Here is a 12,021-nt window from a genome sequence, read left to right as displayed (position 1 = left end):
AAAGCCACATTTCCCCCTTACAATTAGAGGTCATATTGGGATAATCTTGGGGCAATTAGAAGTCATCTCCAGGCACTGGCAGAACAAAAGTTTCAGATTATTTACCAATTTCTACTTCTCCTTTTGTAATATTATTTTGTAATTACTTTGTTAATGTCTGTTTTTCCCACAGTGTCTGTTTTGCTCACTGCTGTACCCTAGTGCCTGGTAGAGAGTAGGCATGCAGTGACTGTTTGAAGGAAAGAAATGGAATTTGTGATTTCTATCTTTGATAATATATTTAGAAAGCTGTTTTTAATTGAAATCGATTTTTTAAAATTAATAAATGTACCTGGTAAAGTAATTCAAAATATAAAGATATATAATAAAACGTGTCCCTCCCATCTTAAATGACTCCCACCCAGTCCCCCAGCTCTGCTCCCCACAATTGGCCACAATTCCCATTTCTTGTGTACCCTATGGAAGTATACAAAATTATATACGTATATTTGTGTCTACTTTTATATTTCTCTTTAGTGGGAAAACATCATCACCATTGCTATGAATCTTGCTTTGTTTCATTGACCGGTTTATCTTGGCGATCATTCTATAACTGCTTGGATAGTTCCACCTCATTGTTTTTCATCACTATATAGTATTCTCTGGTATAGATACAGTGACATTTATTTAACTAGTCCCTTATTCTTGGACACTGAAGTTATTTCAAGTGCTTTGCTATTACCAACAAGGATGAAATTAATACCCATATGCATACAAAGTTATATGCATATACATTTTATCTACCACATAAATTCCTAAAAGTGCAAAAAAAGCTGCCTGTTCCTTCTGTTCTCTGTGTGCGTAACAAGCAAATAGTGAATAACTGAGCCCCACACCAGGCTCAGTGAGAGACATTCTCACAGCTGAAGCTTCCAAAGCCAGAAGTCAGGTTGCCTTCCTCCCTCCCCTCCACCCATGCCCCCAGAGCCAGCCAGCCACAGCTTCCTGCCAAGCTCATCTCCTATGTCACATCCATCGCTTCGTCCTTCTCTCTTCATTCTGCCTGAGCTTCAGTTCAGGTCTTCATTGTCTGTCTTCACGACCACGGCTGCGGTCTCCCTGCAGGGAGAGTCTTATGTCCCCATACCCCTGATTTAGCTTCCAATGCGCAGCTGCCAGGTTTGAGTCAGCCCCTCTCTTGTTCAGCGTACCCCAGTGTCCCTCAAAGGCACCCACTGCCCGCAATGAAAAGGCCACTCCCTCGGTCCCACTCCAGATCTGCGATACCTCGCTCCCGCTTTCTGTGGCGTCGTTTCCCATCCTTCCCCCCACTGTGTGCAATTCCAAAAGGGTCACTTCCCACGCTCCCACTGTGGCCCTCCTGAAGCTCTGGCTTCCTTTCCTGGTGCACCTCCACGCACAGACCACCTTCACCCGAACCTCGTCTCCTTCCCAAATCCTCTGAGCCTCACTCCCGCGGGAAGGATTTCCAGTCCCCCCGTGGCCACCGCAGAGGGGCTAGGTGTCCCCTGTGCCGCCTGCCCTCAGTGTTCTCTCTCGCACTGCATTTGCAGCCTTTCAGCGTTGGACAGTCCGTTCAGGTGTCTTTCTCCACACTAACGTGCGAGTTCCTTGAGAGCGGCGGCACAGCCTAGTGATGGCATGTCCCCCGGTCCTGGCACTGTGCCTGGTACAAAGTAAGCTCTGATACATGTGGTTGTGTTGAACTCTGTGGGTGAAGTGTGTGGGGTGCGGAGCGGGGGAAGGCTGGCTGTGGTCTCGTTCGAAGTTGGGAGCTGTGGCGACTCTCTGGTGGGATGCAAATCTGGAGGGACTAGTGTTTGCATGGAGAGCAAGAAATAGTGCAGGACCCCAAGCACGGTCAGGGCAGAGGCAGGGAGGACTCGGTATTCACCCTGCCAAGGGCTCCGGGGCTTCCGCTCAGACTGGAACTGGAGCTAATGGCACCGAGCGAGGGTACTGCGTCTTCTCTTCCCAGGTGGATGCTTCGTGACACTTTCCTACCAGGGAAAAGCAGCGGGGAGGGGACAGTATCACACTGCAGATCCCCTCAGAGAGTTGGGGGGCAGATCACCATCTGGGGCACCAGCAGGCAGCCTTGAGGCTGGATTCACAAGGTAAGGGTGGGAGGGGGTGGGAGGGGTAGGGAAGGTGGAGCTGCGGGAACCTTTGGGAGGGGCAGACCTTCCTTTCCCACAGTGGGTTTGTTCGGGCGGGCGTAATGGAGCCAGAAGCTACCCACTCCCGGGAGAGGGGGGAATGAAGCCTGCCCTCGTCTTTCCAGCCACGGGCGGGGTGGGGGAAAGGGCTGGGTGTGTGTGCCCAGAGGGCGTCCGCGAGGACAGAGGCCTCTAGCGGCCACCGTGGGAAGCAGGAGAGGGCGGGCCGGGAAGGCACTTCCTGCCAGGGCCTGGGGCTGCCCAGTTTTGCAAAGGAAGTGCTGCCAGGGCCGGAGGGGCGGAGGCAGGAAGTGGGCCAGAGGCTCGTGCGAGGGTGCGGCTGGCGGGTAGTGAGAGGCCGCAGTCGGAGGGGGTGCGGAGGTGAACGAGACCGAGCCCGCGACCCCACCCATCCTCTCCAGAGCCCCAGACGCCTCAGCCCGCCAGCACGTCCGGCGGCGCGGCGCAGCGTAGCCCGCGACGCCTCAACCGCCCGCACGCGGCCCGGGTCCGCCGCGTTCCAAGTTCTTCCATTTGGAGCTTAACTTGGCTTCCCTCTAACTCGCCCGCACCCCACCTCCCCACTCTGGGGCCTCATGAGCCCCTCCCCTCCGCTCCGGAGCGGAGACCACACCCCTCCCGTCTCCGAATACCTTCCAGGGGCCTCTCCTAGGGACGCATCTCAGCTTGCCTTGGAGCTAATAATATTGAGTCCTCCCTGTGCAGGCATTTAATCAATTCTGTAAAGAGGGCCTGTCTCCATTTTGCAGATTAGATAACTGAGGCCAAGAGAGGTAGAATTAAATAGCACAGCCGGATGCACTCAGATCCAAAGTTTGCACTTTCAGACTTGAAGCCCCAGGGGGCTTAGGGCAGCCCTTCCCTCCACTACTACCGCCTTCGCTCCTAAGGGTTTCCTGAAGCGAGGCGTGGCTTCATGGGACTCCCCGCACGTCAAAGCCTCCCCCCAATAACCACAGAGTCAGGATAGGGGGGTCTGGCTTTCTCTTTAGTTTTCATCACACTTTGGGGCTCTCCGATACAGAGAAGGCACTTAGATGGGAAGGTCACCTGATTCCGACCAACCTTGTCCTCCCTCCCACCCCCAGCTCTCTGGGGGGGGGGAAGGGTAACGACATCTCCACCTGACATCCCCCTTGGCACTGGTATGTGGGTCCCCTTAACCGACAGGCCCTGGGGAGAGCCCAAGGCCTTAACCACCAGACTCAGCATTTGGGGAAGGGGTTCCAGATAAAGGACTCAGAGCTGGAAGGCAGCACGTCCTGGGAGCTGCCCCCAGCCAGCGGGGGGCGAGGCAGAGGGCTGCAGGGGTGGGTTGGCACAGGGGAAGGGGACAGCTTGGCCAGGCTTCCTGGAGCCCCCCAAAACCCGCAAGAAGGGTCCCACCTCCTACAGATCCCCTAAAGGCACCAGTGAAGTATGGGGTGGGTGGGGGAGGCACCCATTAGGTGGTGTAGAGACCCACACGCGCACACGCCATGGTGGGCCTAGGATAGCGCTGGGCACAGAGGAGGTGCTCAACAAATGTTTTTTGAATGTATGAATAAACGGATCGAAGAGGGTGTGAGGGACAAAGGACAGGGCCTGGGGCCCTTTGGCCCAGCCTGTTTCATTCAGAAAATAGCAGTTTAAAAAAATGTAAAAATCCTTTCCCTCCTCCCCCCCAGTTTATGGGCCCAGGAAAGGGGTGAGGGAGGGGTGTCTCCACCCCAACCCTTCCCTCTCCCCTTCCCCTAAAAATCTATATACACATATACATATTTATATGGCACCTCAAAGGGATCCTGCCTATATGCCTCCACACTCGGAGCTGGGGCACCAAACCCCAGGGCCTCGGGGTGGTCAAGGCAGAAGTGAGAGGTTGGAGCTTGGGCCATGTGGGAAGCGGTCCTCAGGTGCTGATGAGCCCAGAGAAGCTGGATTCTGGGGTCCTGAAGGACAGACCCCCTGCTCCCTTTACCAGTGGTAACAGATCTTCTACCCTCCCCGCCCTCCTAGGCAGAGATTAGTGGAGGCTATAGCAGTCCCAAGGTAGGAGGTGGGGCAACTGGGTCCTCTCCCACCAGCCTAGATTGCTGCAACCTGAAGGGTGTTCCAGGCAGAGCTGACCCGGATCGTGGCCCTGGGAAAATTGGGCCGAGAAGAGGGCTCTATGCAAGGCACTTGGTGTCCACTGTTCCCAGGCTGGGGGCCCAAGGTGTGGGGCAGCAAAACCCTGCCCCTCCCCTAGGCAGAACTGGAAGGGCCCAAGGGACCCAATGTGGCAGCAGAGAAACATGGCCGTGCAAAGAGAGAGAGAGAGAGAAGAGAGAGAGAGAAGAGAGAGAGAGAGGAGGGAGGCAGCACGCAGGGCCCCACAGGTCCCCCAAGAAGGAGGAGGTTCTAAGGCACTGACACAGGGACCCAGGGATTCCTCGCCCTCGGTGCAGCCTGCTGCCCCCTGCACAGCCTGGCCGGGCTGGCGGGGAGACGCCCACTTCCCCGTGGCGCTGAGTTTTCTTAAGGAAGAGTCCACGTGTGAGGGGTGCGGGTGTGGTCAGGGGCAGGTCCTGGCCCCGTGGCGCCTCACTAGCTGCCGGGCCGAGGCTGCCTGAGCACTGAGTACACGTCATCCACACGGCTGAGCTGCTCGAAGAAGGGCAGGAGGTCGTGGAGCTCCGTGTCACTCATGTTGTCAAACCACGAGGCCACCGGTACCTGAGCAGATGGGTGTAGGGCGGTGAGGGGGGCAGGCGGCCCCGAGCACACACTGTCCGTGTCGATCCTGAGCACCCACTGCTCGACAGGCCACCTCCTGGAAGCCCCTTACCCACAGTCTTCAAACATTCTGACGGCAGCCCCAGTGGGTCACATTTACACACAGGTCAGAGCAGAGGTTCTACGGAACCGTACTTAACCTTACTGTGTGCTAAGCACTCTGATATTTTCAGTTCTATTTCATTTTCTAAAAAAATCCCAACTAAGACCCACTAAATTATTTCCGTGTTCCACTAAGAGCTCACAACTGGCGGTATGAAAATTGGAAACTGCTCCAGTGTCCAGCAGGGACCCAAGCCCATGGCAGGCGCCCTGTATCTGCAGGTAGGATGAGCTGAGTGACTAACAAAGGGCAGGGAGCAGCAGTGGTGGACAAGGCAGGTGGGCAGCAGGCATGGGTCACTGAGGAAAGCGGGAGGAATGGGAGGACCAGACCCCAGCAGGGGCCCCCCATCCCCATCCTGCCCGGCACTCACGGCGTTATCTGGATGGAAGACATAGGAGGCGGGCGAGTTGTCCAGGATGAGCACCCGCCGAAGGTCTCGGCCCAGCCGGCTCAGGTCCTTCACGTAGTTCCCCCGGTGGAAGACGCACGACTCACGAAACAGCCGCGCCCGGAAGGCCCCCCACTTGTCCAGCAGGTCAGCTACTGGGTCTGCGTACTGGGGGGCAGGAGGTGGGTCATCCAGAGCCAAGGGCAACCCAGAGGTCACTGCCCAGAGGTCGTGCGCTGGAGGCGGATAGGAAGCAGAGATGCCCCAGGAGGCCTTCGGAGGGTGGAGGGCTCACCTTGGCAAGGCTGGCGGTGAACAGCACGCATTCGAAGAGCTCACCCATGCGCTGCAGGAACTCGTCGACGTGGGGCCGCTTCAGCACATAGACCTGGGGGGGGGGCCAGTGAGGGGACTGCCTGCCCACAGGCCTGGGCGGGGCGGGGTGGCGTGGCCAGGGGCTGGCAGGGAGTGGGTGGAGGAGGCACAGGAGCACAGGAGGGAGGCTGGTCCCATGGCCTGCGGGCTCCCCTCAGCCAGCCGGTGCAACCACCACTGGGAAGGACACCCACCCACCCAGAAGAGAATCAAAATGAACCTCCAACTCCTGGTTTCGGGCCCTGCCTCAAAGGGAATCACTAATTCCCAGCCCCTTCCTCCACCATGGCCTCAGCCAGATGTAGGGGCCTGGGGGCAACCCCCTCACCCCAGAGCTGCAGAGCACCGGCCCCCGAGCCAAGTAATGGAGAACAGGCTGGACAGCACACAACCTATCCTGAATTACTTGAACTGGGTCCCGGGCAGGGTGGGGCGAGGGGGCACCGAAGAGGACCCCAACTCCCTGCAGGCCTTGGAGTCGGGCCAAGTCCCTGAGGGTCCGTGTGACCTCAGGCAAGTCTCACACCCTCTCTGGGCCTCTGACATTCCACATCTATCAAAGTCCCATCTGGGACTCTGGATTGGTGGGAAGAGCCTGGGGTCTGGAAGACAGATGCCAAGCCTACCACCTCCCCCGACACCCGGCCCCTCACCTGGTGTACCACCCCATCAATCTCCACAGGGATGATGAAGTCGGCATTGTTCACTGGCTGTGAGGGGGGAAAAGAGCTGCTGGAGCTGGGGCGAGGCCCGCCGAGGCCGCCTCCCAGGCCAGGGCAGACTCCCTTAGAGACCCGGGGCTGAGGGCTGCTGGGCAGGGCCCACCTTGAAGGAGCTGTGCACCAGGGTCTCGTCCAGGTCGATGACTACGCAGATCTTGTCTGAATCCTGGGCCTTGGCCTCGGGGAGCAGGTACTGGACTGGGGTCTGCTGTGGGGACGGGCGGCGCTGGCTGTGGGCACCTCTCTCACGCCCCAGTCATTTCTCCTCCACGTGTCTTCCCTCCCCCAACCCTCTACCTGGCGAGCCACAAGGACAGTGGGAGAGGCCAACCCCTTCCCAGCTTTGCCCCTGCCAACTCTGGGGCCTGGGGTAGGCTGCCCGGCTCTCTGGGCTTCACTTCCTGACCTGGGAAACCAAGGCAGAGGAAAGCTTCCACTTCTGAAGGGGAAATTCAGAATTCCCGTGGTTGGGGGGGGCCCTCCCCTGGGAGGCAGTCTTGGGGCATTCAGGACTGGGAAGGCCTGGGAGGGTGGAGGGCTTGACGGGGGGACAAGGGGGCTCCACCCTCCTTCCAGGGCCTACGGAGCAAGCGGATCATGAAGGCCACCCTCACCCAAACCCCCCGAGGGCTGAGCCCAGGTGCCCCTGCAGCGCCCTCCTGGCCATCACACACCTTGGGGACAGCACCGTTCTCCTCCACGAGCAGGGGCGCCCCACTGTGGGCGGGCAGGGCCTCCCCATCGTCCCGGCAGACGCAGCAGAAAAGTGAATGGAGAATGCCCCGACTCCGGGGCTTCTGAGAAGCCGCTGACTTCTGGTCACCTGAAGCAGGGAGGCCCAAGGTGGGGGAAGGCACAGTGACTGGCCTGCAGAGGTGGGTACATGCGCCCAGGCGCGAACCCCTGGGCTGAGAGGGTCTGGCCGTGCCGCCTTCATTGAGGGAGACGCACGAAGGTGGCATCCTGACAGTCTTGGCTCCAGGCCACCCCTCCGCTCCCCACAAATTCTTTTAGTGTGGGTACAAAGTTACCCACATTAGGGAGTGGGCCGGCTAAAGGCGGGGACTGAAGATGTTTTCTCTTGCCAACAGCCTCCATCACTGCTGGGGGATCAGCCCACTGGGGGCACCTCCTGACATCCCCTGTACCTGAGCTGCGCCTATTCAGTAGGGCCCCTGCCACAGAAAGCTGAGGCCTCGGGCCCACTCCTGCCCTCCTTCCCCTCCTTCCATCCTCTCTGCCTCCAGAGGTCCAAAGTCCTCTCTGAGGCTGGGCCCAGAGACAGGGGGTGGGGGCCTGGGGCCAGTGTCCTGCCGCCATCTGCTGGCCCCTCCTCCTCCGCCCCCACCCGGACCTCCAACTTACGTCCCGCTGATAGACGACCCGCCCTCCAACATCCCTTCCACCCACCCGGGCAGAGCTAGGCCCAGGCCACAGGTGCGTAGGCCCAGGTCCAGGTGCGAAGACCCGGAGGGATTTCCTAGCCTCTAAAGTCAACACCGGGACAGGGAGGGGCAGACCCACTGCCCAGACCCGTCAAGCCCCGGGGTGCCCGGCCGAGGCCGGCGGCATCTCGGGTCGGTGCGTGTGCGCACAGACCCGGCGCCCACCAGCCTGCAGCCGGGACTCCCGAGTGCCCGGTCCGACGCGGGTCTCCCCGCGGGCGCGCTGGCGATCCTTAAAAGCGGTTGCCCCTCTCTGCGTCTCCGAGAGGCTCGGCGCCTCCACGAGTGATACGAAAGTTTGTGAAGAACGTGGCTGTGTGGTAGCGGGAGATCATTCCAACCCTCCCCAGCCTGCTGTCACCTCTGCGCCCCCTCCCTCGACCCGACCAGACCGCGGCCCAGAGGGGGCGGAGTCTCAGCTGGTGGCCTGAAGGCGCCCTCTTCAACCCCCCCATCTCCCAGCCCCACTGGCGCCAATGGGGGGGAGGGGGCGACTCTCGGGCATCGCGCACAGCCAGTCTGGGAAACCCGGAGGGCGCCCCTTCTCTATCCCTGCCTCAGTTTCCCCACCTCGAGCAGATAGGAGCGCCCCAAAGGGGGCAAGCCCCGCCCCGCGTCTCTGAGCCTCTGCGAGTTCAAACTCTCAACCAGCTCCCCCTCCGGTTGGAAGCTTCGGGCCCCGCCGAGTCGGGAGCCTGGGGCGGCAGCAGCGGCTGCCCCAGGGAGGGTCGCGGCCCCCTCCTCCTCCCCGCAGCGCCCGGATTGCGGGCCCCTCCGCGCGCCCCAGTACCTTTGCTCCGTAGCGGGCTCCGCGCTTCCTCCTTGCTGATCTGAGTAATGACGGCCGAGCTGTCCATGGGGCCGGGCGCGCTCCGCTCCGGCCGCACTCTGGCCCGGGCGCCCGGCCTCCCCCCCGGCTCGGGCCGGAATCGGGGCGCGGGGGGGAGGGGAGGGGTGGGAGGGAGGGATCCCCGCGAGCTTCGGAGGGGAGGGGAGCCAGGTTCTAAGGGGGAGGGGGAGGGAGGGGGCGCGGAGGAAACTTTGTTACAACATGGAGTTTCCTCCCCGCGAGGCGGATGCAAACATGGAACCCGGGCGCCGTTTCAAGGCTCCCCCTTAAAAGGGCAACGGTTTCGGCGTGACCTGGACTTGGCCGGGGCTTTCATCACTTATGGGGCCCGCGCGGCTTGGCGGGCTAGGAGGCGGGCCCGGCCGGGTTCCTGCCGCACTCCAGGGGGCGTCGCCTCCCTTCCTGCCGCCCGCCCGCCTGCGGGGCCGATCCTCTGCGGCTGCGTGGCAGGGCCGGCACCCGGCCCACTGTTCTCCGGCGCTGGGCGGCCAGGGGACAGGGCCCGCCCGGAGCGCCCACGCCCGGGAGTGCCCCGAGGGCGGCGCGGCTCCACCTCTGCACATTCCGAGGGTCGGGGGCTGGCAGCTTCTCGCTTTCCTCATCTGGGAAATGGGGTAACACCGTCTAGTCTGTAAAATGGGTCTCTCCGGCGGTCTAGGGGCCATCTCGCAGGGAAGTCGTGAGCGTGCAAAGACTCTTTGCTACCTTCAAACGGCTGTGCAGATCCACACAATTAGGCTCTTAACCGGACCGTGACCGTCACCACCTACCGGGTGGTGTCTCGGGCCCCTTCCCCTAAACCCGGAGTTGTAGGGCGTGGAAATTCCAGCTGTCTGCCCCGGGATGCCCCCTGCCGACCTCTCCCAACCGCCTCACCTGGCGCCCGGCCACATCAACTCCAGCCACCTGGCTTTCTCGCCAGAAGCCAAGCGCCTCCACGCCTCAGGGCCTTTGTACATGCTGTTCTCTCGGCCTGGAATGCGCTTCCTCCGACTTCGCACAGCCAAATCCCACCGACCTCGAGGAAATGACACCCCCTCCAAGAGGCTTTTCTAGGCCCCTCCTCTACTCCCCACGCCAGCCACGATGTGGCTGTTGGGCAGGGGGTAAAGTCAAGCGGCGGCCACACACAGTGGGGCCCCCATCTCTGCGGGCTCAATGCCCAACCGTGGGGACCACAACGTCAACTGGAGGACCTTGAACACCCGCTCCACCTGGGTCTGTGCAGACACACCGACGGGCGCGGGGCCCGCGTTTCCACGCAGATTCTTCACGAGGGAAACTCCCGTGTATGCGCGGTGAGGTTTGAGAGTGGGTTTTTTTTTTTTCTGAAGTTCCTTCCATTTGCCGTTACTATTTTGTGTTCACGTTTTAAAAATATTCATAACGCCAAGGCTTGACAAACACGCCTCAGCATTTCCTTACCCCGCCGGGCGGGGCGGGCGCGTCCAGTCCCATCCGGCAGCTGGGTGCTAACGCGGCGCACGTCCTCCAGGCCGGGCGGAGGGGGGAGCCGGGGAGCAAGAGGCCCCGCGAGGGGAACGGCGCTCGCCCGAAGGCGCGCCAGCTTCGGGGCTGGGCACCAGGGCGGAGAGGAGGTGGTCAGAGGCGTGAATCCTGTGGACGCCACGACCCCCCTTCTGCTATTGGGTTAGCCAAAAAGTTTGTTCGGGTTTTTCCGGAACATCTTACTATGCCGCCGGCCGGCTGCCATCATTGCATTTAATCACGATAATCGCCAACTTGCGGCGAGCGCTTCGTCTGGGTCCTGCTTTGGCTGCGCCTCTCATCTCATTTACTTCTCAGCACAACCCGTTTTTAACCCATTTTATAGATAAACTGAGTCCCGACAAGCGAGCGACTCGACCCGCCCTCCGGCGGGGGCAGAGGTTGCATTCCGGTCGCCGCGCCGAGCCTCCTCCCCTTACGTACGGCCCCGGGGCGGGGCCTCGGCATTCTCTCCGGATGCTCAGCCGGCGCCGACCCCAAAAGGAAGTGTGCGGCGGAGGGCTGAGTGAATCCTTGGCCTCGCCCCTGGCCTGAGCACGGCTGCTCGCCTTCCATTCCCTTCGTCTTTCCCTCTGTGAAGGCTGGAACCTGGCCGACTGTGCCACTGAGAGTCAAGGGAGCTGACGCGGGGACAGGGCACTGGGCGGCACTGCTGCCCCCCTCCTGCCGCTATTCCCTTCACCTCCTACCGCTATTCCCTTCACCTCCTACCCCTAACCCCCTCCCCCCCCACCGCTCCCCGCCATAGTCTCCTCCGAGCCTACGCCGGTGCGGGTCTCCTCCCAGCGAGACCTGCCCTCCTCTCACGCTCGGCGGTGCATTTTCCGCCGGGGAGGAGTGGATGCGGAGAGAGCCCGGACGCCCGTGCAGTGCGGGGGTCTGGGGTCTGTGAGGACAAGAGTTGCTGGTGGGAGCGTTCTGTAAGGTGGGGCGGGTTCTTTGGGTTTCCTCAGGAAGGAGGGGAGTCCACACCCAGCTGCTCTCCCTCTACCCTCTCTACTACAGCAGGTGTGGGGGGGTCGCCGTACCCGCATAGTTTATAGGTTTGCGCTCCAGGACGGATAACGTCATGGGGACTGTGAGTCGAGAAACACTAGGATTCAGCCGGGGTCGGTCTGGCAACTATGGACAAGTGTCTTGTTCATCTAGCACCTCAGCTTCCTTCTCTGCCAAATAGGGTTGGTAAGGGTCCAACCCAGGCAAGTGGGTAGGGGGGGAATGCCGAGCAGAAAGGCCGGATGTCCTCCTCCCAGGCTCCGAGACACACCGTGGTGCACCTTCCGACAGAGCAGGGTGGATGTGGAGTGAGTCAGGATGCCTGTGCAGTGCCGGGTCTGGGGGGGGCGGGCCGGTCTGTGGGGATGGAGTTGTGGGTGGAAGTTTCTGGGGAGAGTAAAGGTGTCAGGCCACTCCCAGCCCGAGGGGCTGATGAAGCATCTAGTTAGATCTGAACCTGGGGGCTGGGAGGACCAGAGCTACTGGGGAGGGAGCAGCCCTTTTGGAGGCGTCCCTGTCTGGATATGACTGACCTTGGCCTGACTTCATCGCTAACGCCTTACCCAGGCCCAGAGCAACCCTTAGCTGGTTCCTTTACCCCAAGTTCTAAGCTCCAGGCTTGACTATTCGTATGACCAGCCTGCCCGTTCTTCTGGGGAACTCCCAACAAGGTTGCAAAGTCTCTAGCTTTTG

General features: G+C 60.6%; 1 protein-coding gene across 2 annotated transcripts; it reads right to left on the bottom strand.

Annotated features, from left to right (window-relative positions):
- Nucleotides 1–3,147: 3,147 nt before the first annotated feature.
- CTDSP1 (CTD small phosphatase 1) lies at nucleotides 3,148–9,070 on the bottom strand. Of its 2 annotated transcripts, none has more exons than XM_059052155.2 (7): nucleotides 8,764–9,070; nucleotides 7,203–7,351; nucleotides 6,632–6,733; nucleotides 6,460–6,516; nucleotides 5,727–5,819; nucleotides 5,414–5,599; nucleotides 3,148–4,877 (listed from the first exon to the last, which is right to left on the bottom strand). In XM_059052155.2, exons 1-7 carry the CDS (start codon nucleotides 8,828–8,830, stop codon nucleotides 4,749–4,751), a joined length of 783 nt encoding a protein of 260 aa, XP_058908138.1. In that variant the 5' UTR covers nucleotides 8,831–9,070; the 3' UTR covers nucleotides 3,148–4,748. The 2 variants fall into 2 exon arrangements, with proteins under 2 accessions (XP_058908138.1, XP_058908137.1); XM_059052154.2 differs by having other exon boundaries at nucleotides 6,632–6,736; nucleotides 8,764–9,067.
- Between the last annotated feature and the right edge of the window lie 2,951 nt (nucleotides 9,071–12,021).

Source organism: Kogia breviceps, chromosome 2, assembly GCF_026419965.1.
Source record: "Kogia breviceps isolate mKogBre1 chromosome 2, mKogBre1 haplotype 1, whole genome shotgun sequence".
NCBI classification, from domain to species: domain Eukaryota; kingdom Metazoa; phylum Chordata; class Mammalia; order Artiodactyla; family Physeteridae; genus Kogia; species Kogia breviceps.
This window is presented reverse-complemented; position numbering and strand designations above follow the sequence as displayed.